This window comes from Hypomesus transpacificus, chromosome 3 (genome assembly GCF_021917145.1).
Source record: "Hypomesus transpacificus isolate Combined female chromosome 3, fHypTra1, whole genome shotgun sequence".
NCBI classification, from domain to species: Eukaryota; Metazoa; Chordata; class Actinopteri; order Osmeriformes; family Osmeridae; genus Hypomesus; species Hypomesus transpacificus.
The window spans coordinates 6284278-6311036 of NC_061062.1; the positions used below are offsets into that span (position 1 = coordinate 6284278).

Sequence of the window (26759 nt, forward strand, 5' to 3'; positions counted from 1 at the left end):
GGCGTTAGGTTTCTTAGGCACGGGCACAATACATGAGGTTTTCCATGAAACTGGAATTTTAGACAGGGACAGAGACAAAGAAAATATAAAATGCAATACTGTACACAGCTGATCAGCACATACTTTTAAAACTCGTGGCATGACCCCATCCGGACCAGGTGCCTTATTTACATTGAGCCTTAAAAGCTGTGAGCGTACTTCATCCACTGTGACCGGTATAGGGGGACAGGGGCTGAGGTTACCCCTCGACTCCCCCAGGGTGGAGTGGGTTGCCATGTCCACAGCTGGGAGGTCCATGGTTTCAAACCGGGCAAAGAATTGGTTGGCCTCATCCGGTGTGAAAGTACCCTCCTTGAGGTGAGAACTGGCAGTGCCATAACCTGTTATTGACTTAAGGCCCCTCCATAGACCTTTAGTGTCGCACTCCTCAAGTTTATTTTCCACCTTTACCTTAAAATCCCTCTTACCCTGCCTTATGACCTGTTTAAGATGTTTCTGTGCTGATTTAATTTTTTCCCTATCTCTGCTCATGAAGGCAGCCTTTTTGTTGTTAATAGCACTCTTTATTTCCTTAGTGACCCACGGCTTGTTGTTTGTGAAGAGTTTGATGGTTTTACATGGGATGATCATGTCAGTACAGAACTTTATATAATCAGAAACACAATCAGCCACACTGTCAATCCGGTTAAAACTATCAAAATTGTCCTCGTCCTTAAACACGGACCAGTCTGTGCTTTCGAAGCAGGCCTTTAATTCTTCACATGCCTCCGTAGACCACTCACGAACTGATTTGGTGGATGTGGGTTGTTTTCGGGCCTGTGTGGTGTATTTGGTTGAAAGCAGCACTAGGTTATGGTCAGAGCTGCCAAGTGGTGGCAGAGCAGTGGATGTGTAACTGTCTTTGATGTTGGCATAAAACAAATCGATAGTCCTGTGATTCCTTGTTGGACATGTAACAAACTGCTTGAAGGATGGCAGTGTGGAGGAGAGGGTGCAGTGGTTGAAATCACCATTTATAATAATGAGAGCATCTGGAGTGTGACTTAAGAGACTGTGAGCAGCTCTGGCTATAGTGTCATTTGCAAGTTTTGCATTTGCAGATGGTGGGATGTATACAACCAGAACAATGACATTGGAAAATTCGCGAGGAAGATAGTAGGGCCTGCAACTCACCGCCAGCAATTCAATGTTCTTGTCGCACACTCTCTCCTTAATTGTGATGTGCCCAGAGTGACACCACTGTTCATTCACATACAGGCAGACTCCGCCTCCCGTCCGCTTGCCTGTCATGACGTGATCCCTATCCTGTCGGATAATTGTGAAGCCATCCATGTCCGTGTAATCCATAGGAATTGTGTCATTAAGCCAAGACTCCATAAAACAAAGCAGGCTGCTTTGCCGAAACATCCGATCGTATTTCAGAAGCCCTGCGAGTTCATCAACTTTGTTCGCTAGGGAGCGAACGTTACCCATAATCACCGATGGTAGAACAGGCTTAAATTTCCTCAACCTGTTTTTCACCCGCATGCCGCTCCGTCGGCCTCTTTTCCTCCGCTTCAGCTCTGGGGGTAGATCCAGGGGAGGGGGGGTACAGATCGCCGCAGCATCCCGAATGCTGCGTAGTTCATCCGGGCTGTATGTGTACGTGGACGCGGCCGGAGCAGCCACCCCCTGGGCTCGCACAGCCTCACAAACAAATTCCGTCCACAGGAAAAACCACAAGAAAAGTCCAAGCGCGCAAACTTTTTGACCAAACATTTTACTAATTGGAAGTTCACCACACATCTACCACTGTGACAGCTTAAAACAGTTAAGTAAAACAAGAAACGAGGAACATAAAAACATAAACACAGAGCCAGGTAGCGAGTCGCCGACAGGGCAGGCGCAGGGTCTCTCTATAAAAAGCAACAAAAAGAGGGAGAATTCAGATTTCCCTCCAGGCGGCCGCCATGTCTGATCTGAGGCCCCAACTGAAGGTGTAGACTACGTATCCTCAAAGGCCTTTATGTTACGGTCGGCCTCCTTGTTCAGTTTCTCCACATAAGCTTCAATCTCAGCCAGTCTGGCTCTTTTTTTTTTCCTCTTTTGTTGCCTTCTTTTTTGGTTTTACTTTCTGCCAGAACTGTCTCCAGAAACCACGTTTCTTCTCCTTGTCTGTTTACAAGAGACAAGCATTAAATACTTCAACGTGGTTTAGAGCACACAGAATAACGATTGTCAAGCCTACAACAGTGTCTCAATTAAATCATTCTGACATCATTATATAGTACACTTTCACATCACAAAAACATTTCTTACTTGTCTCTGACTGTGCCTTATCTGACTCATCCGTCTCTGACTCTTCCTTATCTGACTCTTCAGTCTCTGTCACTTCCTTCTCTGACCCTTCCTTCTCTGTCACTTCCTTTTCTGTCACTTCCTTCTCTGACACTTCCTTCTCTGTCACTTCCTTCTCTGGCCCCCACGCATTCTTAACCTTCTCTCTGCTTTTGCGTTTCATTTCTGCATCGTCCTTCTTTACGACTGTGCAATCCTCCTTGGTATCTGCTATTTTCTCCTCCTTGAGTTTCTCTTGCCTTTTCATTTCTAGTTCCATCTCTTTTATTCTTTGCTCCTCTTCTCTCCTGTACTGACTCCTTTCCTCGATGGCTCTCCTATTCTCTTTCTCCTCATGACTGCTAGTCTATGCTTCTCCTGCCACTGTCGTCTTGCCTCATCGGACTCTTGTCCGCATTCCTGCCGTTGTCTTTCCTCCTCCTCCCATCTCTTCTCTGATTCTTTCATTTTTGCATCCTCTCTCATAATTCTCTCCCTATCTTTAACCAACTCTATTTGCTTGTCCAATGTTGTTTGGAGCCAAAAGTTATCTGCAGCTTTTTCTCTCATTTTATATAACCTGGCCAACTGGGTTTTGTCCCTCTCTTTTAGTCTCTCCATTTCCGCCTCCATCCACTCTTTCTCCTTGTCTCCTTTCTCCTCATGTTGTTTGACCTCTTCCTCTGACTTTTTCTCAAGCTCTTTCTGTCTCTTCAATTCTTTCTCTTTCCATCTCCTGTCTCCTTTTTGTCTCCATCTCAGCTCCATGGCTTTTCTATGCTCTTCTCTCTGCCTCCTCTCCTCCATTTTTATTTCCATCTCTCTTTTTCTTCCCTCCTCTTGGCTTTCCGTCTCGAGCCTTTTCCTTTCCTGCTCACTGTCTTGCTCCATTTGATCCATTTCTCCAACCTCACCCCTTCTTTCCTCAGTGACCACTTGTTGTTGCTCTGTCTTCATGGCAAGTCTGTGGTCCTCTGCTTCAGTCCGCTGCTCTTCTTGGATTTCTCCCTTTTTGTCAAGTTCCCTCTGCATGTCTGCTTTGTGTCTCTCCTCCTCCCTCTCTCTTTTTAGTTCTTTCTGTCTCCCTTCCTCCTCCTGTCTCTCCTGTTCTTGCTGTCTTTTAGTCTCTTTCAGTCTCTCTATCTGGTCAAGTTCTTCAACTTTCCTTTTCAGTGCTTCTTTTTCTTTTGCATCCTCCATCTCCTGACTTTCCCTCTCTCTTTTTGGCATTTCTGTCAAACTTGTTCTGTCTTTCTAGTTCTTTCTGAATATCCTCTTTTTGTCTTGCGTCCTCCCTCTCGCTTTCTAATTCTTTTTGTCTCTTCATCTTCCTCTCTCGTCTCTCCTGTTCCGGCTGTCTTTTAGTCTCTTTCAGTCTCTCTATCTGTTCAAGTCTTTCAACTTCCCTTTTCAGTAATTCTTTTTCTTTTGCATCTTCCATCTCCTGTTTGGCCTTTCTGTCAAACTTGTTCTGTCTTTTTAGTTCTTTCTGAATATCCTCTTTTTGTCTTGCGTCCTCCCTCTCTCTTTCTAATTCTCTTTGTCTCTTCATCTTCCTCTCTCGTCTCTCCTGTTCTTGCTGTCTTTTAGTCTCTTTCAGTCTCTCTATCTGTTCAAGTCTTTCAACTTCCCTTTTCAGTGCTTCTTTTGCATCCTCCATCTCCTGTTTGGCCTTTCTGCCAATCTTGTTCTGTCTTACTAGTTCTTTCTGAATTTCCTCTTTTTGTCTTGCGTCCTCCCTCTCTCTTTCTAGTTCTTTCTGTCTCTTTTCCTCCTCCGCTTGTCTCTCTTGTTCTTGTTGTCGTTCAATGTCTCTTTGTCTCACCTTCTCTTCAAGTCCTTCAAATTCCCTCCGAAGATCCTCTTTTTGTCTCGCGGCCTCACTCTCTCTTTCCAGTTCTCTCTGTCTCTCCCTCTCCTTCTCTCGTCTCTGCATCTCTTCAAATTCCCTTTTCAGTGCTTCTTTTTCTCTTGCACCCTCCATCTCCTGTTTGGCCTTTCTGTCAAACTTGATCTGTCTTTCTAGTTCTTTCTGAATTTCCTCTTTTTGTCTTGCGTCCTCCCTCTCTCTTTCTAGTTCTTTCTGTCTCTTTTCCTCCTCCGCTTGTCTCTCTTGTTCTTGTTGACGTTCAATGTCTCTTTGTCTCACCTTCTCTTCAAGTCCTTCAAATTCCCTCCGAAGATCCTCTTTTTGTCTCGCGGCCTCACTCTCTCTTTCCAGTTCTCTCTGTCTCTCCCTCTCCTTCTCTCGTCTCTGCATCTCTTCAAATTCCCTTTTCAGTGCTTCTTTTTCTCTTGCACCCTCCATCTCCTGTTTGGCCTTTCTGTCAAACTTGATCTGTCTTTCTAGTTCTTTCTGAATTTCCTCTTTTTGTCTTGCGTCCTCCCTCTCTCTTTCTAGTTCTTTCCGTCTCTTTTCCTCCTCCACTTGTCTCTCTTTTTCTTGTTGAAGTTCAATGTCTCTTTGACTCACCTTCTCTTCAAGTCTTTCAATTTCCCTCCGAAGATCCTCTTTTTGTCTCGCGGCCTCACTCTCTCTTTCCAGTGCTCTCTGTCTCTCCCTCTCCTTCTCTTGTCTCTGCATCTCTTCAACTTCCCTTTTCAGTGCTTCTTTTTCTCTTGCACCCTCCATCTCCTGTTTGGCCTTTCTGTCAAACTTGATCTGTCTTTCTAGTTCTTTCTGAATTTCCTCTTTTTGTCTTGCGTCCTCCCTCTCTCTTTCTAGTTCTTTCCGTCTCTTTTCCTCCTCCACTTGTCTCTCTTTTTCTTGTTGAAGTTCAATGTCTCTTTGACTCACCTTCTCTTCAAGTCTTTCAATTTCCCTCCGAAGATCCTCTTTTTGTCTCGCGGCCTCACTCTCTCTTTCCAGTGCTCTCTGTCTCTCCCTCTCCTTCTCTTGTCTCTGCATCTCTTCAACTTCCCTTTTCAGTGCTTCTTTTTCTCTTGCACCCTCCATCTCCTGTTTGGCCTTTCTGTCAAACTTGATCTGTCTTTCTAGTTCTTTCTGAATTTCCTCTTTTTGTCTTGCGTCCTCCCTCTCTCTTTCTAGTTCTTTCTGTCTCTTTTCCTCCTCCGCTTGTCTCTCTTGTTCTTGTTGACGTTCAATGTCTCTTTGTCTCACCTTCTCTTCAAGTCTTTCAATTTCCCTCCGAAGATCCTCTTTTTGTCTCGCGGCCTCACTCTCTCTTTCCAGTTCTCTCTGTCTCTCCCTCTCCTTCTCTTGTCTCTGCATCTCTTCAACTTCACTTGTCAGTGCTTCTTTTTCTCTTGCACCCTCCATCTCCTGTTTGGCCTTTCTGTCAAACTTGATCTGTCTTTCTAGTTCTTTCTGAATTTCCTCTTTTAGTCTTGCGTCCTCCCTCTCTCTTTCTAGTTATTTCTGTCTCTTTTCCTCCTCCGCTTGTCTCTCTTGTTCTTGTTGACGTTCAATGTCTCTTTGTCTTACCTTCTCTTCAAGTCTTTCAATTTCCCTCCGAAGATCCTCTTTTTGTCTCGCGGCCTCACTCTCTCTTTCCAGTTCTCTCTGTCTCTCCCTCTCCTTCTCTCGTCTCTGCATCTCTTCACCTTCCCTTTTCAGTGCTTCTTTTTCTCTTGCACCCTCCATCTCCTGTTTGGCCTTTCCGTCTAACTTCTTCTGTCTTTCAAGTTCCTTCTGATGATCTTGTTTTTGTCTTGCATCCTCCCTCGCTCTCTCTAGTTCTTCCCTTCCCTCTAGGGCTTCCCTTTCTGTGTCCAGAGCTTTTTGTCTCTCCTTTTGTCTCCTAGCCTCTCTTTGCATCCGCTCTTCTTCTCTCCTTTCCATCTCCCTCTGCGTCTCATCCTTTCTTTGTTTTTCTAATGATTGCTCTTTCATCCGTCTCTCCATTTCTCCCCTTCCCAACACTTCTCTGCTTTTTCCTGCCCGGCACTGTGACTCTGTTGTGTTTTTTTCTTCATCTTGCCTTGCTTTTATTCTATCCTTCTCATATATTTCTTGGACCTTCTCCCTTTTCATCTCTAGAAGTTCACTTTTCAGCTTCTTGATCTCACACTGCAGTTTGTCTCTCTGCCTCTTCATGTTGTCCCGTTCTTCCACTTCCCTCCGTGTCTCGTTCTCCTTTTCTCGCAAGCTGTCCATCACAATCTGCCTTTTGTCAATATTCTGCTTTGTTCGCTTATCAACCTTTCTCTCTGTGTACATTTCATCACTGTACATCTCTCTTTCTTCCCCTCTCTTGATCACTTTCTCTCTACTGTTCTCCACCCTCTTCCTGTCCAGACGTCTATGGCAAGCACCATCGCATGCTGCTTCTTTGAGTGTCTGCACCTGCATGCATAAAAGGTCAATGAAACACCATATACAAGGTGGCCTTTACTGTCCTCTATAAACATTTAACTCACAAATGACAAAACTGAATAGGGACACCTATGTGTCCCCATTGTAACTCTTCTGTGTGTCTCTGTGTCCCTATAGTAACTTTTTATTTTGTGTTTACGACCATAAAGAATCTTGCAACTGATGCTAGAACACAATAATACCATTGTTTTGGGGCATAACTTTGGGTATGTGCTGAGGAAGTAGTAAGTAACATTGTCATACCTCCATCTTGAGATTCTTTATCTCAGCCTTCTTCCTGGTTTCAACATGCTGTAATTTCTCAACCAAGTTGCTCAGAGAAATATTTTTTAGTTGAAGCTCCTGGATGGTCTTCCTCAAATCCTCCACCAGGTGTTCTAGCTCGTTTATCTTCCCGCTGAATGACAAATGGTCCCATTACAACATGGTCAATATCTTTGTAGTTCACTCCACATGTCAAGCAATCCTTCCTAACATGTCTAATGCATAATCATTTTGTACCATTTAGAGTGTGCGTGTCTTGTGAAGAGGACACTTACTGGTTCATTTGAGGATGCCCCCTTGTGGCTACAGGAAGTTGACAGGGAAGTCGGTGAGACGAGAAGGAAGAGCTCTCGTCGGAGGAACTCTCAGAGTCACTGAGCCCCAGGGTGATGGTTCCAAGATAGAACCTCTCCCCTCTGCAGTAACATGGACACATCACAGGCAGCAGGTTATCAACTCACATTCAAACGCGACAGACCGGACATCACAATTGTGTTTTAACCTCTTTCCAAACACTGGCATTTAGTCTCTGTCCTGCCTTAAAACCATCATATCATCTAAACCCGAACTTCAACCCCAAACTTAGCCGTCATTTGGACGCCCGGACCTTCCTACGATTCTGTTGAGGCAACCCTGTCTTACCGTATGTTCTTCAACATCCTCATGTCTGGAATCTGTCCAGGTGAGAGGGCTCTGAAGGAGGAGGGTTCATCATCCCTGTGGAGGGAAACACACACATCCATCATGTGTTATTGTACACAGGTGACATGCAGATAGAGGTCTACATACTTAAGAGGTCTATTGCACTCAATGTACAATTTGGAAAAAAACATCATCCAAATGAACATTCTGTATTCTTGTAATAAATCAACTAAAACACATCAGACGTCCAAACCATAAACTGACAACTACTGGGCTTGCAGCATAAACTCTATTTTAGTGCGGACTTACTTTCGACTCCCCCTATTCCAAAAGAGAGCTTTGGGTAACTCTCCAGAGTAGAGAGCTACTTTCTCTCTGTTTCAGCACACATACACACAACAAATTAGACAACATGATATCCATTGTAGAATCATATTTCATCATAACTAGAAAAGATTGTTGAAGTCTAAAAACAATTCTAAAATAGCATCTCAGAAATATTTTGTAAGAAAGAACTTACATCTTCCTTGGCATTTTTCAATTCATTTTTTCTCTCCTCTGTAAAGACACACATGACAAGGGAAAGTCAATACCAAATCAAATGTTTTGTTCTGTAACAAATAAAACACTGGAAGGTCAAGATACAGGAAGCAGCAACAAGGTTTCAGCATCAACTTTATGTGAAGCTAAATGAGCATTATAAACTCCCCTTAGTAATAAATGGTACATTCTAGTCATTAGTCGCTAAATTATGAACAGCATTATTGTTACAGCACCATACAGCATGACATGGTTTAAATCTTGCTACACATTTTTTTATTTTCTTGCTGTTAGTCGTTGCGTACAATTTAGTCTGCATCTCAAATCCTTATATAAAATAATATAATTATTTAAAACGCATTTGTTCATTCGTATTTTGTAACATTTAATGATTTAGGCTTCTTTTGTGTCTGTTTTTTCCTGTCTTTAACGAATACATTATTTTTGTTGTGTTAATTCCATCATGGTCTGTCTGCCATACATCTGCTCTCACGCATTTCAGCCATTTCTCACACCTTGTATTTCACACGACTGTTAAATATTTCTCACGCTGAGAAGTAAGGGATAACTAGTCCAGCTATAAAATCAATGGACGAGGCATACCGAGGGAAGATGTCGGCTTATATGATAGTTGTCAGTTACAGGCTATAGTTAAATGTCAATACTGTAAAAGCATCACAGGCCCGCCCCCAGCAGTTATGTAAACCATTCCCCCCAAGCAAACGTGTATTAGAAGGAAATTCTCATCTTTGTCCTCACCTCAATACCTCCATCTTCCTGATCATGATCACAAACCGTTAGTAGCAAAAGTCACATAACAAAAATTGAATCTTCTCTGAAATGACATTAGAATGTGTGTGTTGGCAGAACATAATGTTACAAAACTTCTAAGATTAACTATGACGTCATAATGCAAAAGTTAAGAATGCGCCGCCATTGGTTAGACTGTCGGATGCAGACTGCCGCGTCCATGACATTTACATTTATGCATTTAGCAGACGCTTTTATACAAAGCGACTTCCAATATATAGTTTTACAAAGGTGCCTAGGTCACTGATCATAACAACGAGAGAGCCCCAAACATTTCGAGTTGCCAAACATGAAGCCAACGTGAAACCAAATAAGTCCCAAAGGGAAGAACAATAAGAGCATGTAGTTACACAAGTTACAATTTAACAGCAAGAACCTCAAAAGAGCAAGAGAGTAGGCTACCTGTGGCAAAAGCAAGCAACAATAATATATTTCGTCCATAATGGATTCTGTCGGCACGTCCCTTCAAAATTACTAAACACAATCGCTATCTGCCGTCTCACAAAACCCCACCTCACGTTGAAAAAAAAGCGATTAAGCAGTTGTATATCTGTTTCAGTTTGTGTTTATGTTTGTTTCTGGCTAGCTCCAGTCTTTACATCAGTCTCAGTGTTGATCATGGAGTTATTTATTCATCAGGACTTACTGCTTTTATCACTGAACAATAGGTCACTGATAATAAATACATCATGAACATTTTTTGATCTTGGTCAGTAAGCAGCATTGTGAGTTGCTGTGGAAGAGCAGGCTATAACTGTTAAACTCATTATTGGCTAAATTATGAACAGCATTATTGTTACAGCACCATACAGCATATGACATGGTTTAAATCTTGCTGCACATTTTTTCCCCTTTACTTTCAGTTGTAGCCTACTATTGAGTCTGCATCCCAAATCCTTGGCAATAACTATTTTAAACATATTTTTTTATTCGTATTTTGTATAAATGTTATGCTTTAGGCTTCTATTGTTTCTGTGTTTTCTGTCTTACAGATACATTATTATTGTTATGTTAAGTCCATAATGGTCTGCCATATTGTTATCTAAACCTTTCTCCCCAAGCAAACATGCTTATTAATAGAACATTTCTCAGTTGTGCCACTTAGTCTTTGTCCTCACCTCAATACCTCCATCTTCCTGATCATGATCACAAACCGTTAGTAGCTAAACCAAAAGTTAACTACATTCACTTGAATCTTCTTTGAAATGACAGTAAAACGCAGTGCTGGCACAACTTAATGTTGCAAAACTTCTGAGGTTCATGACATCACAATGAAAACGTTTAGAATGCGTCCCCATTGGTTAGAATCTGTAGGTCGCATCAACTGCGGACTTAAGCCGAATCCCAATACTCCCCCTCACCCCTTCCACAGCTTCACTTCCTGGAGTTGGAGCAAGAACAGGAAGTGATGTAATCTGACAGTGCTGATATGATGTTGCTGGAAGTGATTCACATGTCAGATGCAGGTGTTTCACTCTGACACACAAACCACTCTTGAAGAAGAGAGGAGGGGTTTTGTAGAGAACAGGGGGATCGGCAGCACCGTGCATTTACCAGTCAGGAATCAAAAACAAAGTTCACATTCAAAGCAGACTACCACCCCCTATAGACTAATATCTGTAAGTACCCATGCATCGCATCCTCTCAAAGTAACAACCCTCAACAGAAGTAACATCTGTAGTTGTGATGACGATATCTATCTCCTCTGAGTACATTACTGTTATTGTGGTTTGATCCAGGTGTGCTGAGGGGCCTGTTGATCTCTGAAAGGTTTTTGTAGAGCGGAGCTGAGCTCTGTACCACTGTGTAGCTGGCTGCACAGAAATATTGTCCATCATCTTTAGGTTGCCTCAGTTGGAGATGAAGGTAGGCTTCTTTCTTACCATCTCCACTCACATTGAAGATCCCTTGATATGGAGACTCAACAGTGGGATTTTTTAAGAAAACATACCCTATTAGTTTCAGAGCAGTGTCTCCCACTGAGCGCTGGTACCAGAGTATAGTGTCGTAATTAGGAATGTTATAACTGCAGTTCAGTTGGATCCTTTCTTCTGGCTTCCCCAGGAGAGTAAAAGGAGTTTGGTTCACCTCTTGACTGAGTGACTCTACTGTGGAGTGAGAAGAAGAGTAAAACTGATTTAGAGAATCCTTAAAGCTTGCCACACAGATTTGTTTATTCCTGTAAAACTACAACACTACAGTTGAAAGTAATTTTCCTGGTAATGTGAAAATGTGATGTCCTGTAAGCTCAGTAGGCTCACCTGTAATCCAGAACAAAGGAACAGAGAAGATAGTGAGAAGTCTGATCATGGTGACCATCAGTGCTGAGCCTGGAGGACCAACTGAGGACTCAGCATCACTTCCTGGAGTTTGAGCATGAACAGGAAGTGATGTAATCCAGCGCTGCTGACATGATATTGCTGGATTTAATTCATACCTAAAATGCAGGTGTTTCACTCTGACACACAAACCACTCCTGGATGAGAGAGGAGGGTTTTTGTAGAGAACAGTGGTGATCTGGAGCGCTGCATAGCTGGCAGCACAGTAATAAACTGCACTGTGGCTGTTTACACTCAGTTTCTTAATGACAAGAGAGGGGTTCTTTGCCTTGTCACCACCGAGATCCCCAATAAAATTGAACCTTCAACGTTTGGAGTCCTGAAATTCAAATACCCGATAAGTGTGAGAGCTGTGTCCCCTGGTTTCTGGAAGTACCAGAGCACCATTGTATAATCTGTTTTACTGTGGGTGCAGACGAGCTGCACAGTATCTCCATCTCTGCTGAGGAGATCAGAGGGAGTCTGGTGGACCTCCACAGTCTGACACACACCTGGACAGACAGAGAGAAGATATTACCACCACATGGACACACAAGACATAAAAACACTTTATTACAATATAGAAATCATTCACATTTAGCATATTGATGTGGAAATCTCAGAAGGTTCTAAGATAGAAGTGGATCAAAAATAGAGTCTCAAGTCTCCAAGTTTAGTTCTCAAGGCCAAAGAGGTGGCTTGATGGTGTTTATTCAGGCAGATAGTTGTATACAAACAACACTGGTACAGAACAAAAAAAAGCAGGCAACTCCCCCCGACACTGGGTAATATAGGCAGAATATTAAACGCACACCCCTTGTCCCAAGAGATTTTGCAATATGGAACCTTCTAGAAGCTTCTGGAAGATGAGTCACCCCCCCCCCCGTTACTGTGCACGCAGCCTCATCCTTGTCTTTGGGGGCTGCGCTCCCCTCTTATCCAGTGACCAGAAATAGCATGTTCTCCAAAAACCTCCACTTTCCTCGACCAACCCAACCATGTTGTTCTCACAAACCTTCCTTCACCCTACTCAGCCCCCTCCTTACTTGAAGTCACTCTGACATGCCCGCGTCCAGGTCCCACCCTTGGGAGTCAGTAGCTCCTTAGTTTCTCCTGAGAACAGCTGGAAACACTCACTAACCATGGCAACCCCTGCTCCCTTGTCTCTTGTTGGTCCAAACTAAACTATCAGCAGTGTTCTACATAACAAGATACGCACACACAGAAGAAAATCCCCCTGTATTAATCAGCCCAGCCTCACACTCTCGGCCCCCCTCCTGCCTTCCAAGGCAAGTTTCCTTCCTGCTCAAACAGGCCTGTTTGCAGCCAGATGTTTAAAGGCAGCCTAAAATTACAAAATATCAAATGACATACTAAGGTTAAAATAAGTCAACAAGCATACAGTAACGTAGACACACCCAGTTCACATATAAGCATCAGAGAAGTGTCCCTGCAGTACAAGCGCATCTGAGGCACATGACACACATGACATCAACACAACAAACACACATATAAGGAGACATTACATCAATGCTTGCATACCTGATTGGCAACAAGCCATACCTTAAGGCTGTTTGAATGTTTTGCATGTGTCTTTTGTATGTATGTGTGATGGCAGAGCATTCCAAGTGTTTGCTGAATTTACAGAAAATGCTGATTTGCTAAAACATTATTCACTAATCAATAGAACTAGTCATTGGATACTAGTTAGTATGTTCTCATGTAAGCTTGCAATTAATAAGAGTAGATTGTGTCTATGTGTCAGGGTTAATAGATATTCAGGATCAGCAGAAAGTACTGGTTACACGTTCCTTGTCATGACTACATTTACAAGACGCTCTTATCCAGAACGACTTACAGTTAATACAGGGACATTCCCCCCGAGGCAAGTAGGGTGAGGTGCCTTTCCCAAGGACACAACGTCATTTGGCACGGCGGAGAATCAATCCGACAACCTTCTGATTACTAGCCCGACTCCCTCACCGCTCAGCCATCTAACTCTCTGAATACAAGGAGAGCTCCAACTATGAACTCTCTAGTCTGAGTGGTCATGTGTTAGGAGCAGTGAATCTTTTTCTCTGAGAATGTTGTAACATCATTACTGCCTGCCTGACTATCACTATATATGTTTACATTCTTGTGCCCTATAAAAGATGGCCCTTCGGCCTTCAGAGCTGAGAGAGACATGATTGAGACCTAAGCCTGGTGTTGTGTTGTCATTTTATTGTCAGAAGTCTGGTTTTCTCTCCCAATCTGCATATCGATAAATACTTATTAAAATCCAGAACTCAACTAAACTTAGTCACTCCGTTTATGAAGAGACGGACAAAACACTTTCTTCATAAAGACCAGACATGTTGTTGTATTCTAAGTGTGAGCACATCGTTTACTATATTGATTTAACAATTCCCTTTGGAGGAAGCACTTGAAAGAAGTAAGTAAGTAAGTAAGTAAGTAAGTAAGTAAGTAAGACTTTATTTATATAGCACTTTTCATACAAGAATTGCAGCTCAAAGTGCTTTACATAAAATCAACAAAAACAATAATACAAGTGTTGATCTAACTAGCCGCACTCTATCTGCGGTCTCTCGAATCCGTCTTAGATCCGAGCTGCCACTTGCAGTTTCTAATACACAAACATGACAAGGGGGTAGACAGGACAGGAAGAAATGTTCAGCATAACATGAGGAGAGAGAGGAGAAAAAAAGGCATCCCCCAGACTATGCTCCTAGAGGAGTACAGTGTGGGAACAGACAAAAAACACCTCAGCATTAAGCACATACATTGTACAACATTACAGAACCACATGACTTGCAACGGGGAGGGGGGGGAGGGGTATGGACAAGCAGCATCTGGACCTGCAGCCATACTAGGCGCTGGTCACAGACCCTTGGTCATGACCCATGACAGAGACGCAATCCACAAGTGAAAGTTAGTGTATGAGTAGGCCTGGGTTGTCACCATCGCCTAGGCCACAATTACACACTTCTCAGTTCGCAGATCTTATTGCCATGGAGACAGCCTTAATCAGGGCCCAGACAGAGACAACAATCCTCAGGTGTCTGTTGGAAGGGGGTAGGGAATGCAAGAGAAGTCTCGCTGCAGCGCTCTTCAGGGGAGTTGTTGTTCCAGCAACAGCCTTGGCCAAGGCCTGTGCTGGTTAGGGTGCCGAAAGCAGATAAGATTGGGGTTGTTTGGTCGAGTAGCCGCATTCCAATTTGCACGTCTACTCCTTTTTCCACCGAAGAAGGAAGCAAATGTATGCAAAAGTGGTAGTGGAAGCTAGGCAACAAGGTTGGATATGGGTGTGTCAGAAGCTTTGTAGGTAAATCAACCACAACACGTCTGTTGGACTTTGGTTTTCAAGGACAGTCACTCAAGGGAGTTCATAAAGGAGCTGTAGTCATCTGGTGAAAGGGCAAGCTATAATATAAGTGCTGAATTCAAGTTTCATTTTCTGGGAACTTGAGCGGTAAGCGATATCTATCTGGTTTAAGAAGGAAGGGAGGATTTTTTGGAAAGTAGAATGTCCTGTACATGTAAGCTAATACCCGATGCCATAGTCTGAGTAATTTATTTTGTCGTCACCTGAACAAGGTTACTTACTTAAATAAGTTTGGAAGTATGTTTGGAAGTTCCAAAGCAAAAGTGTATCAGACAAATTCCAATTCAGTGCTACATTGAACATAAGCTTAAGCAAAACAAGCAGAAGAAGAAGCAGAAGAAGCAACAATTAACGGCCAAACAGTAAGTAATTAACTCATTTCTTACCGCATAAATTGTGCATAAAATAGAGGAAAACAACACTTAATGTTGAATTACAATTTTTTACCTGTCTATTCTGCCCTCCTGATGGTGGTGTAAAGTTATGCGTAGTCTGTCTCAACCACTACCACTGCCTTTCCCAGTCCTTTGGTGTCAGGTGAATACACATGTCAACTTTTACGGATTTATTGCAGCATTGAAATTGCTTACGGAAATATACATTAAATTATACGGAATGATTGACGCCGTTGGTATATGACACCCCCTTTATGCCACAAAAGCGATTCAGCCAGGCCTTATAAATTATACATTTTCTTACAGCTGATGTTATGAGAATTTTATCACTGTATGGAGGGGGCACAAGAGTTTGCATTTCACCCCGTTTTGAACGCACCCTTTGTCAGACATCCCAAACAAGCAGAGACTCATTTCCGGGAGGTGGCTTCCTCCCCCCCGGGGTGCAATCAGGACACGCAATGTGCACCTTTATCTATCCGGATATGACCTTAGGACACTCTCTCGCTCGCTCTACATGCAAAATCCCCAATTTCCGGGAGATTGTATAGCATTTGCGGGCGTCAGGATGCAAATGCGTTGGGATGTCTGCTTTGTTCCCTTAGCTACACTTGTACATCATGAATACACGTGATATAGGCCCATGGTGTATGACGTGGTTGTCTCAGTTGGTAGGCTGCATTAGAGCCCCTATATGCCACAACATGAAATATACAAATTGAGTCTGTGTTCTCCACCCCCTGCAACTCAGAATACCACAGCACCTGGATTGAGAGAAACAATAATTGAAAAAGTTCTCACAATGTGTTAGTCATTTTGATTGCAAAATAAATCAGAACAAATTGCAAAATCTTGGAGGGACTGGTTATTTTAGCACATATTTGAACAGAGGCTGTTTTAGACAGATAACGGATAAATGTGCCAAAATTCAAAATTCATTCATTCGTTTCTTCAAAAGATTATCTCAATTTTGCTCAATCTTAATTCCAGTGGTTTAGATGAATTGTAAATTAAGCCTATACTGTGTAGCAGAGAGTCAACAGACAAAGCTTGGTACATCCACATCTTTCTCCTACCCCCGAAAAGGGGGAAGGGTCCTTCCCCCTTTGTCCTTATCTCCCAGAAGATGCTTCAAACCCCTGACCCAGCATGGGGTCAGGAACAGAGACCACATGGTCACACAGTATCAGACAATGGAGTATAAGGGAGAACTTTCTTTTGTGGATTTACAAACATATTTCTCAAGGACTACATGGCTCATGGACACTAATTCAATGACAGTAGTCGATGTGTTATAATGTGTGTTTTCTCATTTGCCTAGAACGTGTTTAATTGATGTTTGATTATAACTCCCCTTCAGATACAGTAAATCAGTCAATCTTGATATCAAAATAATTGTATCATACTAACAAAACCAGTTATGAACGTTGTATTGCTCTATTCTGAAGTTCAAGCATTTCATGGACATTTGAGATAATGGAATTTAAACTATCAGCCACTTCACACCTCTGGGCAGATCTCAAGACGACGCCCAGGTGGAAGTAACTGACCAATGAGAGAGGTCACCTTCACACGGATGACCCCCTGTTCTTTGGAGTATAAAATCGCCAAACGTACAATCACCCCCGCTTGTTCGTAGGATTAACTTGGGGTGAACGCGTCACTCTCTAACCTTTACCTCATAACTTGCATATTCACTTTGCGCCCGGAACTTTGACGAGAGATTCCGTTTCCTATTCGTTGGATATGACGAACCATTGACTCCGTTCTTCAAACCGACAAAAGTAACTGCGATTTGCAATATTTCTTACTTGTGACATATTGGCATGTTGTGATTGAATTGTCGATGTTTGATTGTATTTTACAAATGATTTAACTTGACCATCGTTAGGTCAGTTGCTATTGATCGTCCATTGTTACTATAGAAGCCTCTTCCTCTGTACCTCTTCCTCACTCTCTCTCTCCTCCCCCTCCACACGCGCTCTACGCAGCCATTGTGTAGTGCGCTCTCATTAGAATTTAGGCATACTGTACTGCTTTAGCCCAACTAACCCATAACTTATCTGGCATGTGTTCACTATAATTACATTCTCTTAAATAAATCATTGTGTATAATACTCGCGTATCTCTCACGTTATATGATCTGCTCTACTTTCATAGAATTCCCTACTTAAGATTAGACTGATTATTACGAGTGCTATTATTCAATATTATTAAACAAGGTTTCCTCTGTCCCTTTCACGAATCAGAGGTGGTGCCCCCAAGAACTACTATACTTTATTATAAACTAAGTATTGCTAATCTTAACCGTGCAAACCACACTACAACTGTTATATTGCAATTGGTTTAATCTTTTGCAGTGAGGCTTGTGTTGCTGGGGAAGAATGAACTGGACAATGGCCGAGTGGGAAACCTCATCCTTGGAAGAGATGCATTTCAGACTGAAGCCCTTGAGGTTTGTGAAGAACATGTAAGTGAGAGAGTCAGAGGACAGGTGGAGGGAAAAGCCATCACAGTCATTAACACTCCTGACCTATTTCATCCCCAACGCTCACAACATGAGATCTCGGTGGCAGTGAAAGAGTGTGTGGCCCTGTCTGCTCCAGGGCCTCATGTATTTCTACTGGTGCTGCAGCCTGACAGCTTCTCAGAGGAGGACAGACAAAAAGTGAAAGCCATACTGAACTTGTTCAGCGATGAGGCCATGAACTTTACCATCGTACTAACTACTGTTAGAAGTGCGCAACATGTCTCTACAACTTACACTGGTGAAAAAGAAGACCCTTTAGGCCTGATCATACAGGAGTGTAAGATGAGGCATCACATGTTTGATAAGATTTACAGATTTAGTCAAGTTCTTAAACTCTTTGAGAAGATGGACAAGATGATGGAAGAGAATGGGAGAAAACATCTCACCTGTGAGGAAATTGGGGTGATACCAGGGGGCTCATTACTTCCAGAGAGCAAACAGAAAGCAAAAAGAGGAAGAGAGAGTGATTCTCACAAAGACAAAGAATGGAAGAAGAAGAGAACAGGAGGTAGGAACCTGCGATAAATAATTTGTTTAATCACTTTCATTAAAAAATGACTGTTCTGAATAAAGAATGGCTCTTCTGTGGGTTACCATATGGTCCCATAACAGACAAGTTACTGATAGTGTCATCATTCCATGGTAAATACTGTGTCACATCCATCTGTTCCACAAATTAAATTATGGTGATAAATAATAAAACAATGGTTATAGCTGAATAATAACAAGATCAACACGATGGTTTGTTAGTTTTGGAACGTTTTGGTTTTGCACATATTCAAACAGCCCTCGGACTTCATCCAATCCATTCACAATCATTCTCATCTAAGTCTTAGATTAAAGGATTAGTCAAACCTGTCTGGATACTGTGGTCAGATCTGGCAAAAAGACATGGACTTTCACATTTACTCTCACTACAGGTAATTGTCAAAGAACAGATATTGTTTATGGTTTTATGGTCTTTTAATTTATAGAGATTAAAGATATTGCAGCCATACAGCAAGCACAAGAAGTCATGGCACAGGTTCAACACAGATTTGAAAAGAAAATCCAAACCCATGCCAATACCAACACAGAATTTATGAACTTCATCAGGTACATTGCCTGTTTCAGTAAAATAGCATTAATTAACATGCATGATAATGTTTTCCTGAATCTGCTGTTAATAAAAGCAAACTATCTATTTTTGTGTATGTCTATCTAGCTATTTATCTATGTCTTGTTTGTTTCTTGTGTCCAGAGACATTATGGCAGATCTGCTAAAGAAGACGATACAGAAAACCACTATTGGTGTGTTTGGAAAGACAGGAGATGGTAAAAGCTCCCTGATAAATGCCGTCCTAGATGAGGAGGGGCTGTTACCAACAGGGACACTCGATGCCTGTACATCAGTCATCATACAAGTGGAGGCTGGGGCTGAGAGAGACCAGTACACAGCAACTATTGAATTCATCTCAAAAGAGGTTTCTTACAACTGTTACATTACCACTGTCATACTGTAATGTAACAACTCACATCCTATGTTTAAAATGAATACTGAAAAATACTTTGTGTTCGTTTGTAGGCCTGGGAAAATGAGCTAAAGAGCCTGCTAGGTTTTCTAGCAGAACATGAGGAAAGGGATGAAACCATCTGCAAAATGGCAGAAGACAAGATTGAAGCTCTGTATGGAAAGAATGCAACTTCAAAAAGCTTTGATGAACTGATGAAGGATGATCGTTCAACAGTTATTGCAGCCCTGCTCAGCTTAACCACTAAAACCATCTCAAATGTTCAGGTAAGTTACAGTTCTTGTAGCTGTAAATTGTAATTGTATGTGAGTTCAAGTTACTTTATTTACAGCTCATATTTGTTAAAAATGATTACCTTCTAAGTCTAATTCTATGCTCAAACAGGCCTCAGATCTCTCTGAAGAAATCAGGCCTTATATTCAACATCAAGAGTCTGATCTTGGGGGACTCTATTGGCCAGTAGTGAAGACTGTGAGAATCAAAGTGCCAGATCACAAAGAGCTTCTCCAGAACATTGTGCTAGTTGATCTCCCTGGAAATGGAGACTGCAATCAGACCAGGGACGAGATGTGGAAATCGGTAAGTGCTCACTGTAGTGCTCTTTGTCACAAACTGAAGGAGATTCTGGATGCATGTGCAGCGCCCAACTTATTTGAATGAAAAAAATTACTTCAAGGAACTTACAAGATTCTTGTGTCAGACCTCAAGTTTAGACACCATATTGACAGTAAAATTCCACACCCAATCAAACAAGTGAAAATGAGGAGTATTGATACAAAACAGAAGAAAGACAGAATAAGCAAAAACAGGTGCAGTAAATGATTTGACTACCAAGGTTAACTGAGGGGCAGCAATATAAACAAGCCCAACATAGAATGACCAGCAGGGGGAGAGAACCAGGGTGTGACATAATTAAACAAACCATTTTTTACATTCATATATGAATTCATTAATAGCATACAAGCTACAGGTTTCAATGACATGAATAAAATGTCATATTTGGCAAGTGAATTTCTTTTTTTGGGAGAAAATATAGTTTATAGTTTCAATGACAAATTATATAGGTACCGGCGCTTATTTTATTTTTCATATTGAATAGATAGAAACGGGTTTGGATTATACTGTACTAGTTGTTTGTAATGAGAATTCTATTCCATTAAACCAAACGAACAACAAAAACAATAACTTTTTTTTTTCTTCCAGATGTTAAGGGAGTGCACAGCTGTTTGGGTTGTGAGTGATATCAATCGAGCCGCATCTGACAAGGCAGCCTGGGAGATCCTGAAGAGCAGCATGACAGATATGGTACAGGGAGGGGCATGCACTGGCATCACTTTCATTTGCACCAAAACTGATCAAATTGGTGCCCAGTCTTACATGAAATCATTAAGGTCAGTCTTTTTTTTATCCTTGATTTTGTGGATGTAAGTGTATGCCATACTAAAGAGTGTGTTCAGTGTACTATTAGTTTGTTTATTATGTTATTAGGTTTGAAACAGTATGCATAAAACTACAAAAATTACATATTTGATTTTCACATCCCTTAGACTGAACAATGAAGATCTAAAAATCACAGCGGATAATGTAAGTGAAAATTGATACAAACTGACACTACTTCATTAGATGATCTATCTATGCCAGATGAAATACAAGGTGATTTATTATTCTCCCCATTTCCCAGGAGTCAGAGAAAAAGCTTAAATGCATACAGCACAGGAATAACATGGCCAAGAATCGAGTGAAACAAGCCTTTGAAAAACATCTCCAGGTATTTTTCTCACCTTGGAGGTGTTTGTGAAAGATTTTTCTGATCATACAGCTGGCTATTGACCTATTTTGATTTTTTTTCAGACATACTACATGCCAAGCATTTCAGTGTTTACTGTAAGTTCACAGGAGTTCTGCTCAAAGGAGCCATATCTGACACAGGAGGACACAGGTAGAGCATCATCAGTTTTAGTAGGTGTCTCTTTTTTCCATTAGAGGAGTGTGTGCTGTTCATCCACACCCATAAAGGGAGTTTGTGTATTTATTGAAGTGAGCACAAAAGAGCAGATTCACATGTTAATGGAGTCATTATAGCTGACAAAGAGACTATTTTCTTAATTGATTTCTTTGGGGAAAAACCCCGTTAGAGTTACCAAAGCTGAGAGAGGTGCTGAGGGGATTTAACCACAGTCACACAAACAGAGTGGCCTCACACTATTTTACAAGAGCCACAGGGATCCTGTCCCTCATACAGACATCCAAAGATAACAACGAGGAGATGGTAAGTGTCACCATTAATGAAGGTGTCCTTGTGTTGTCTGTAAATTAGTCTTATCTTGAGGAGAAACTCAGATGGTTTTGTGGTATGTGTTTCAGAATAAGGACAAAGCTAAGCTGCACAGTGAGTTGAAGAAGAAGCTGGACGATGAACTGAAATGTCTATGGGTTAAACACTTAGAGCCATGTTACAATGAACTGGAAAAGTACCTCTCAGATGGAGTTAACAAGTCAGAGACGAAATGTGCTGAAATAACCAAGAAAAACGTGCATGTACCAGTAAGTACTACTACTTGGCAGATTAAGTTATTTTATGGTATTATATTTAAAACTGCTACAGATCTACCATGCTTTAATCCACACACATTTAATTAATTTACCATTCAATATTATTTCCTTAGGCAGGCAAAGATGGACGTGGACACCATCAGACTCTATCCGCCTTGTGCAGAAATAAAGGTTTCTTCAGGTCAAACAATGGAGAAACAAGAGACCTGAACGGGTCTTTGGCTGAACACATGTATGAAAGCATCAATGAAAAGTTTAATGCCTTGTTCCCGTAAGTATTCTTACAGTAGTCTTAAAAGTGTTTTTCATCCACAACCTCTGTGTGTGACGTGTCCAATGTTATGTGTGCAGAAATGAAGGGGAAACTAGCCTGTCAGTGCGGGGGAAGTTCAAACGATTCAGTGTCTGCTCGATCAGTGTCACTAAGGGCTACAGCAACCCTGCCGCAATGACTCACATTCTGAGGTTCTTAAAAGCTGAGGTAAGTGAGAGTGTTTACACCGCTGTATTTCTTTCTTGGTGGTAAATATATCACCAAACACTGAGGTAAAAAAATGAAAAACCTGCCACAATATGCTATAAGTACAATAAACATATAACATACACATAAACCACTTCTAATAGCTATTGGGGGAAACACACTTCAACATTTGTTTGTAAAATTAATTTCCCTATTATGTGTCCCACATTTGACGAGTGTGGTGAAACAATGAACATTCCACAAATTAATTTAACTTTAGTGAAGTTGCCATGTATGTTCACAGTGTAACTCTTCTCTAAAGCCTTATTGCTTCATTTGGAAACTTTGGTTGGCCTTCTAGTACTTTTTTTATTAGTACTCTCACATCGTTGCACAAACCTACACTTAACGATGCATTATTTTGTCATTCTGCTAATCAACAAAGTGTACTGAAAGTGTTTATAATTGTTTTGAAATGCTAAAATTATTATAAAATTATGTGATGTAAGGTTGGACAATGGAAATCCATGCTATCTGACACTTTTTAGTCTCACAACCACTTGTTTTTGAGTCTCTGAATGGAAGCGATCCTCCTAAAACTGGATTTCGGTGTTTCTTTAGTAATGCTGATTAATAGTTAAAGAAACCTATAATGTTTTCAAAATGTACTATTGTTTTCTGAATGCAATATTTCATTGATTTCCCATGAAAATATACAGGAAGCCAAGCTGAAGGATTTAATAGATATAGAGATTGGGCAACAAAAGAAGGAAATATATGCATCAATCACAGATGCCATCAAAGACGACATGGTTCCTGGCTACAACAGTAAGTCAGTGGAATTGTGCTTAATTCCAGAAAGACTTATTTGAAGAGTTATGTGATTATGTAATTACGGTAATATAAACCAAATTGCTTGTTTGGTTGCAGAGGCTGAAGAATGTGTTGGACCGAGATCCATGTCGGAGAAGCAGAGAGTACTGATACAACATACTGAGTCACTGAAGCACACCATGTTCAACAAAGCAAAGATCAGGATGTTGGATTTGTTCAGAAAACTGATGACGGTTTGTTCACTTTTACATGTGAAGTTCAAATATGAGAATTCTTTAGGATTTCGGAATTCTTTAGGAAGATTTAGTTGCTTAGGTGAATCGATTCCTTCGGAAATATTTAAACAAATGTTTGTTTGACTTTAATCTTTTTTTTTCTTTCTTTGCAAGGAACTTACCGAGACCAAGTTGAGAGAGTACCTACTGAAAGCTATGGCTCATGCACTGACTGAATCCAACTTCCCGTTTATCTTGGGTAAGTCAGGATCTCAACAGATCTTCATCTTAATCCATATCCATCTGCCTGAACAGTAAACTCACATTCCAAAGCCTTGCTTGGACACTGATGTTTGTAAATCTGATCAAAATGCTTTCTCAGGAGTCTGATCATTCAGCTGGTATTAATCACACGAGAAAACACGACTGACTGTGTTCTTCTTTGTTGTAGATGTCAGCGCTGATATTAGAGAGCTGGAGATGTTATCTGCCCTAACTGATGAATAACAGCGGCAAGAATCTATTGAAGAGTGGGTGTGGAAAACAGGTTTTTGTGTAGCCATGCCATAGTGTCAGAAATTGTCAGTGTATTGTTTTGGCGCTATATAAATTAAATTGAATTTAATTCAATATATGATTCAGTTTAAAATGTAGATCCCGTTAGTATATAGAGTTTGCTTCATTACAAGTGCAGAATGAAGAGGGTGAAAAGTTGTCCTTTGTAGCTGATTATTACTCACTTTGGCATTACATCATTAAAATTCAGACGCTGTTTCAGTGAATCTCTTTAATGTAACTACTGTCTATGAACCTACTGCCCATTCAATGAAAAAGGAATTTTATACATTTAATTCACTTTTTATTTTATGCTTCAGTTAACATTTCTGATGCCAATACACACATAGATGTCAAGATTGTGGCGCGCACAGGTGCGGTGGCTCCTTGCTCTCCAGTGTGGTGTTTTGTTTGTACTGTTTTGTACTCGTTTTTTGTGTTTGTTAGTCGAGATTTGCAAAGCAAGCTATGATGAAATCAGAGGGAGTCTGGTGGACCTCCACAGTCTGACACACACCTGGACAGACAGAGAGAAGATATTACCACCACATGGACACACGAGACATAAAAACACTTTATTACAATATAGAAATCTTTCACATTTAGCATGTCTAAACAGTCATGACTTTGAGAGGAATATATAACATTTACCGGTCAGGATGAAGAACATCACAGTGACTATGAGACATGTGATCATGTTGACTCTCAGTCCAGAAATTTTCAGGGACTCTGAAGAGCTCTGAGCTCTGGTTGATCCAGAACAAGACTTCACCCCCAGTCTGGTGCTTGAGGACTTGTTGAGCTGTAACTCCACCTACAGGACAGATGACAGATGTATATTTGTGGTGACGATACCCATCTCGTCTGAGTACAGGCCTGTTATTGTGGTTTGATACAGGTGTGCCTTGATAGTGTCTGGAAGGTTTTTGTATAGCGGAGCAGAGTTCTGTACCACTGTGTCATATAAGCTGCACAGAAATATTGTCCATCATCTTCAGGTTGCCTCAGTTGGAGATGAAGGTGGGCTTCTTTCTTACCATCTCCACTCACATTGAAAATCCCTTGATATGGAGACTCAACAGTGGGACTTTTGTAATAAACATACCCTATTAGTTTCAGGGCAGTGTCTCCCACTGAACGCTGGTACCAGAGTATAGTGTCGTAATTAGGAATGTTATGACTGCAGCTCAGTTGGATCTTATCTTCTGGCTTCCCCAGGAGAGTAGAGGGAGTCTGGATCACCTCTTGACTGGGTGACACTGCTGTGGAAAGAGAAGGAGAGTAACTCTGATTTATACAAAGTTTGCCACACATATTCAATTAATCATGTTACTACACTACAGTTTAAAGGTATTTAAGTAGCAGTGTCAAAGTGTAATGTCCTGTAATGTCAGCAAGGTTACCTGTAATCCAGAACAAAGGAACAAAGAAGATAATGAGAAGTCTGATCATGGTGACTATCAGTGCTGAGCCTTGAAGACCAACTGAGGACTTAGCATCACTTCCTGTAGTTTGAGCAGGAACAGGAAGTGATGTAATCCAAATGTGCTGATATGATGTTGCTGGATTTAATTCATACCTCAAATTCAGGTGTTTCACTCGGAGGGTTTTTGTAGAAAACAGACGGGATCAGTAGCACTGTGCATAGCTGGCAGCACAGTGCTGCACTGTGGCTGTTTACACTTACACAAGGCATTCTTTGCCTTGTCACTGCTGAGATCCCCAATGAAACTAAAATGTTCTTTATTTGAACCTTCAAAGTTTGGAGTCCTGAAATTCAAATACCCGATAAGTGTGAGAGCTGTGTCCCCTGGTTTCTGGAAGTACCAGAGCATCATTCTGTTGTCAGTCTGGCCGTGGGTGCAGACGAGCTGCACAGTATCTCCATCTCTGCTGAGGAGATCAGAGGGAGTCTGGTGGACCTCCACAGTCTGACACACACCTGGACAGACAGGGAGAAGATATTACCACCACATGGACACACAAGACATAAAAACACTTTATTAAAATATAGAAATCATTAACATTTTGCATATCTAAACAGTAATTATTCAGAGAGTAATAGAACATTTACTGGTCAGGATGAATAAAATCACTGTGAATATGAGACATGTGATCATGTTGACTCTCAGTCCAGAAATGTTCAGGGACTCTGAGGAGCTCTGAGCTCTGGAGTGATATAGAACAAGACTTCACCCCCAGTCTGCTGCTGGAGGACTTGTTGAGCTGTAGCTCTACCTACAGGACAGACACCACATCTGTTCTGATGATGCAGGAAAACAAACCCAAGGCTTACACAAACCAGTTTTTGTTCAGCTGTACAATCAGTTTGTATCACTGTGTTGGCTGACAGCACAGAAATACAGCCCGCTGTCCTCTGGTGTCAAGTCCTTCACGGTGAACGCTCCGTTCTGAGCTACAGATTTAACAGCTGAGTATTTGGTTTTACTGAGATCTCCTTAGTCCGGCTGCAGACCAACGCTTGTGAACACGATGAGCATCATGGACTCCCCTGGACGCTGTCTGAACCAGTACATATGATGGTAACTCGCGTCTTTCTCATGGCTGCAGTTCATCTCTGCAGTTTTCCGGGCAAGACTCCAGATTGTTCCTGGCTGCTGTGTGACATCACTCTACTGGCAGTGACCTGTGGAATGGAGATTATAATCATAGCAGAGTGGAAGTGATGCTCTTGTAAACATCTACACTGTGTGAGCGTTATCTAGTCCATCATGGAGATGTTTCCTATGTAGCCACTGACCCTACAGTACCTGTGAGCCAGAGTAAAGAGAGAGACACTGGGAGGAGAGCTTGGAGAGTCATGCTGGCCCTCTAGATCTGGAGAGAGCTGCTCTGAACAGAACCACTGGTGCACTTTCTCCAAACTGAGCTTCTGTAGGAATGGGAGGGCAGGAGGATGTGTTTGTGTGTGTGTGTGTGTCTGTGTTTGTGAGTAAAAGGCCTGCATCATCTGAGGTGCATCGGAAAGCTCCTCCTCTACATTTACATTTAGTCATTTAGCAGACGCTCTTATCCAGAGCGACTTACAGTAAGTACAGGGACATTCCCCCCGAGGCAAGTAGGGTGAAGTGCCT

At 41.7% G+C, this 26759-nt stretch overlaps 4 protein-coding genes across 4 annotated transcripts; 1 reads left to right on the top strand and 3 right to left on the bottom strand.

The window, feature by feature from the left end:
• Positions 1 to 2053: 2053 nt before the first annotated feature.
• On the bottom strand, positions 2054 to 2584 carry LOC124489014 (histone-lysine N-methyltransferase, H3 lysine-79 specific-like). Its single transcript, XM_047051620.1, has 2 exons — positions 2299 to 2584; positions 2054 to 2154 (listed from the first exon to the last, which is right to left on the bottom strand). Exons 1-2 carry the CDS (start codon positions 2582 to 2584, stop codon positions 2054 to 2056), a joined length of 387 nt encoding a protein of 128 aa, XP_046907576.1.
• LOC124484732 (golgin subfamily A member 6-like protein 22) lies at positions 2079 to 4249 on the bottom strand. Its single transcript, XM_047045805.1, has 2 exons — positions 3977 to 4249; positions 2079 to 3516 (listed from the first exon to the last, which is right to left on the bottom strand). The coding sequence occupies exon 2, from the start codon at positions 3514 to 3516 to the stop codon at positions 2602 to 2604; it is 915 nt and encodes a 304-aa protein (XP_046901761.1). The 5' UTR covers positions 3977 to 4249; the 3' UTR covers positions 2079 to 2601.
• Positions 4250 to 5093: 844 nt separating this feature from the next.
• On the bottom strand, positions 5094 to 11264 carry LOC124489023 (vicilin-like seed storage protein At2g18540). The gene is made up of 9 exons (XM_047051633.1): positions 11170 to 11264; positions 10860 to 11016; positions 8079 to 8116; positions 7868 to 7933; positions 7559 to 7633; positions 7192 to 7332; positions 6896 to 7049; positions 5866 to 6622; positions 5094 to 5113 (listed from the first exon to the last, which is right to left on the bottom strand). Exons 3-9 carry the CDS (start codon positions 8090 to 8092, stop codon positions 5094 to 5096), a joined length of 1227 nt encoding a protein of 408 aa, XP_046907589.1. The 5' UTR covers positions 8093 to 8116; positions 10860 to 11016; positions 11170 to 11264.
• Positions 11265 to 14544: 3280 nt separating this feature from the next.
• On the top strand, positions 14545 to 23883 carry LOC124484718 (nuclear GTPase SLIP-GC-like). The gene is made up of 18 exons (XM_047045786.1): positions 14545 to 14973; positions 17367 to 18044; positions 18511 to 18631; positions 18777 to 18999; positions 19101 to 19313; positions 19432 to 19626; positions 20251 to 20438; positions 20595 to 20631; positions 20729 to 20815; positions 20899 to 20986; positions 21183 to 21316; positions 21412 to 21591; positions 21714 to 21871; positions 21952 to 22081; positions 22780 to 22888; positions 22991 to 23127; positions 23284 to 23368; positions 23561 to 23883. Coding segments are annotated over exons 1-18 (2820 nt in total). The 5' UTR covers positions 14545 to 14972; the 3' UTR covers positions 23617 to 23883.
• The last annotated feature ends 2876 nt before the right edge of the window (positions 23884 to 26759 follow it).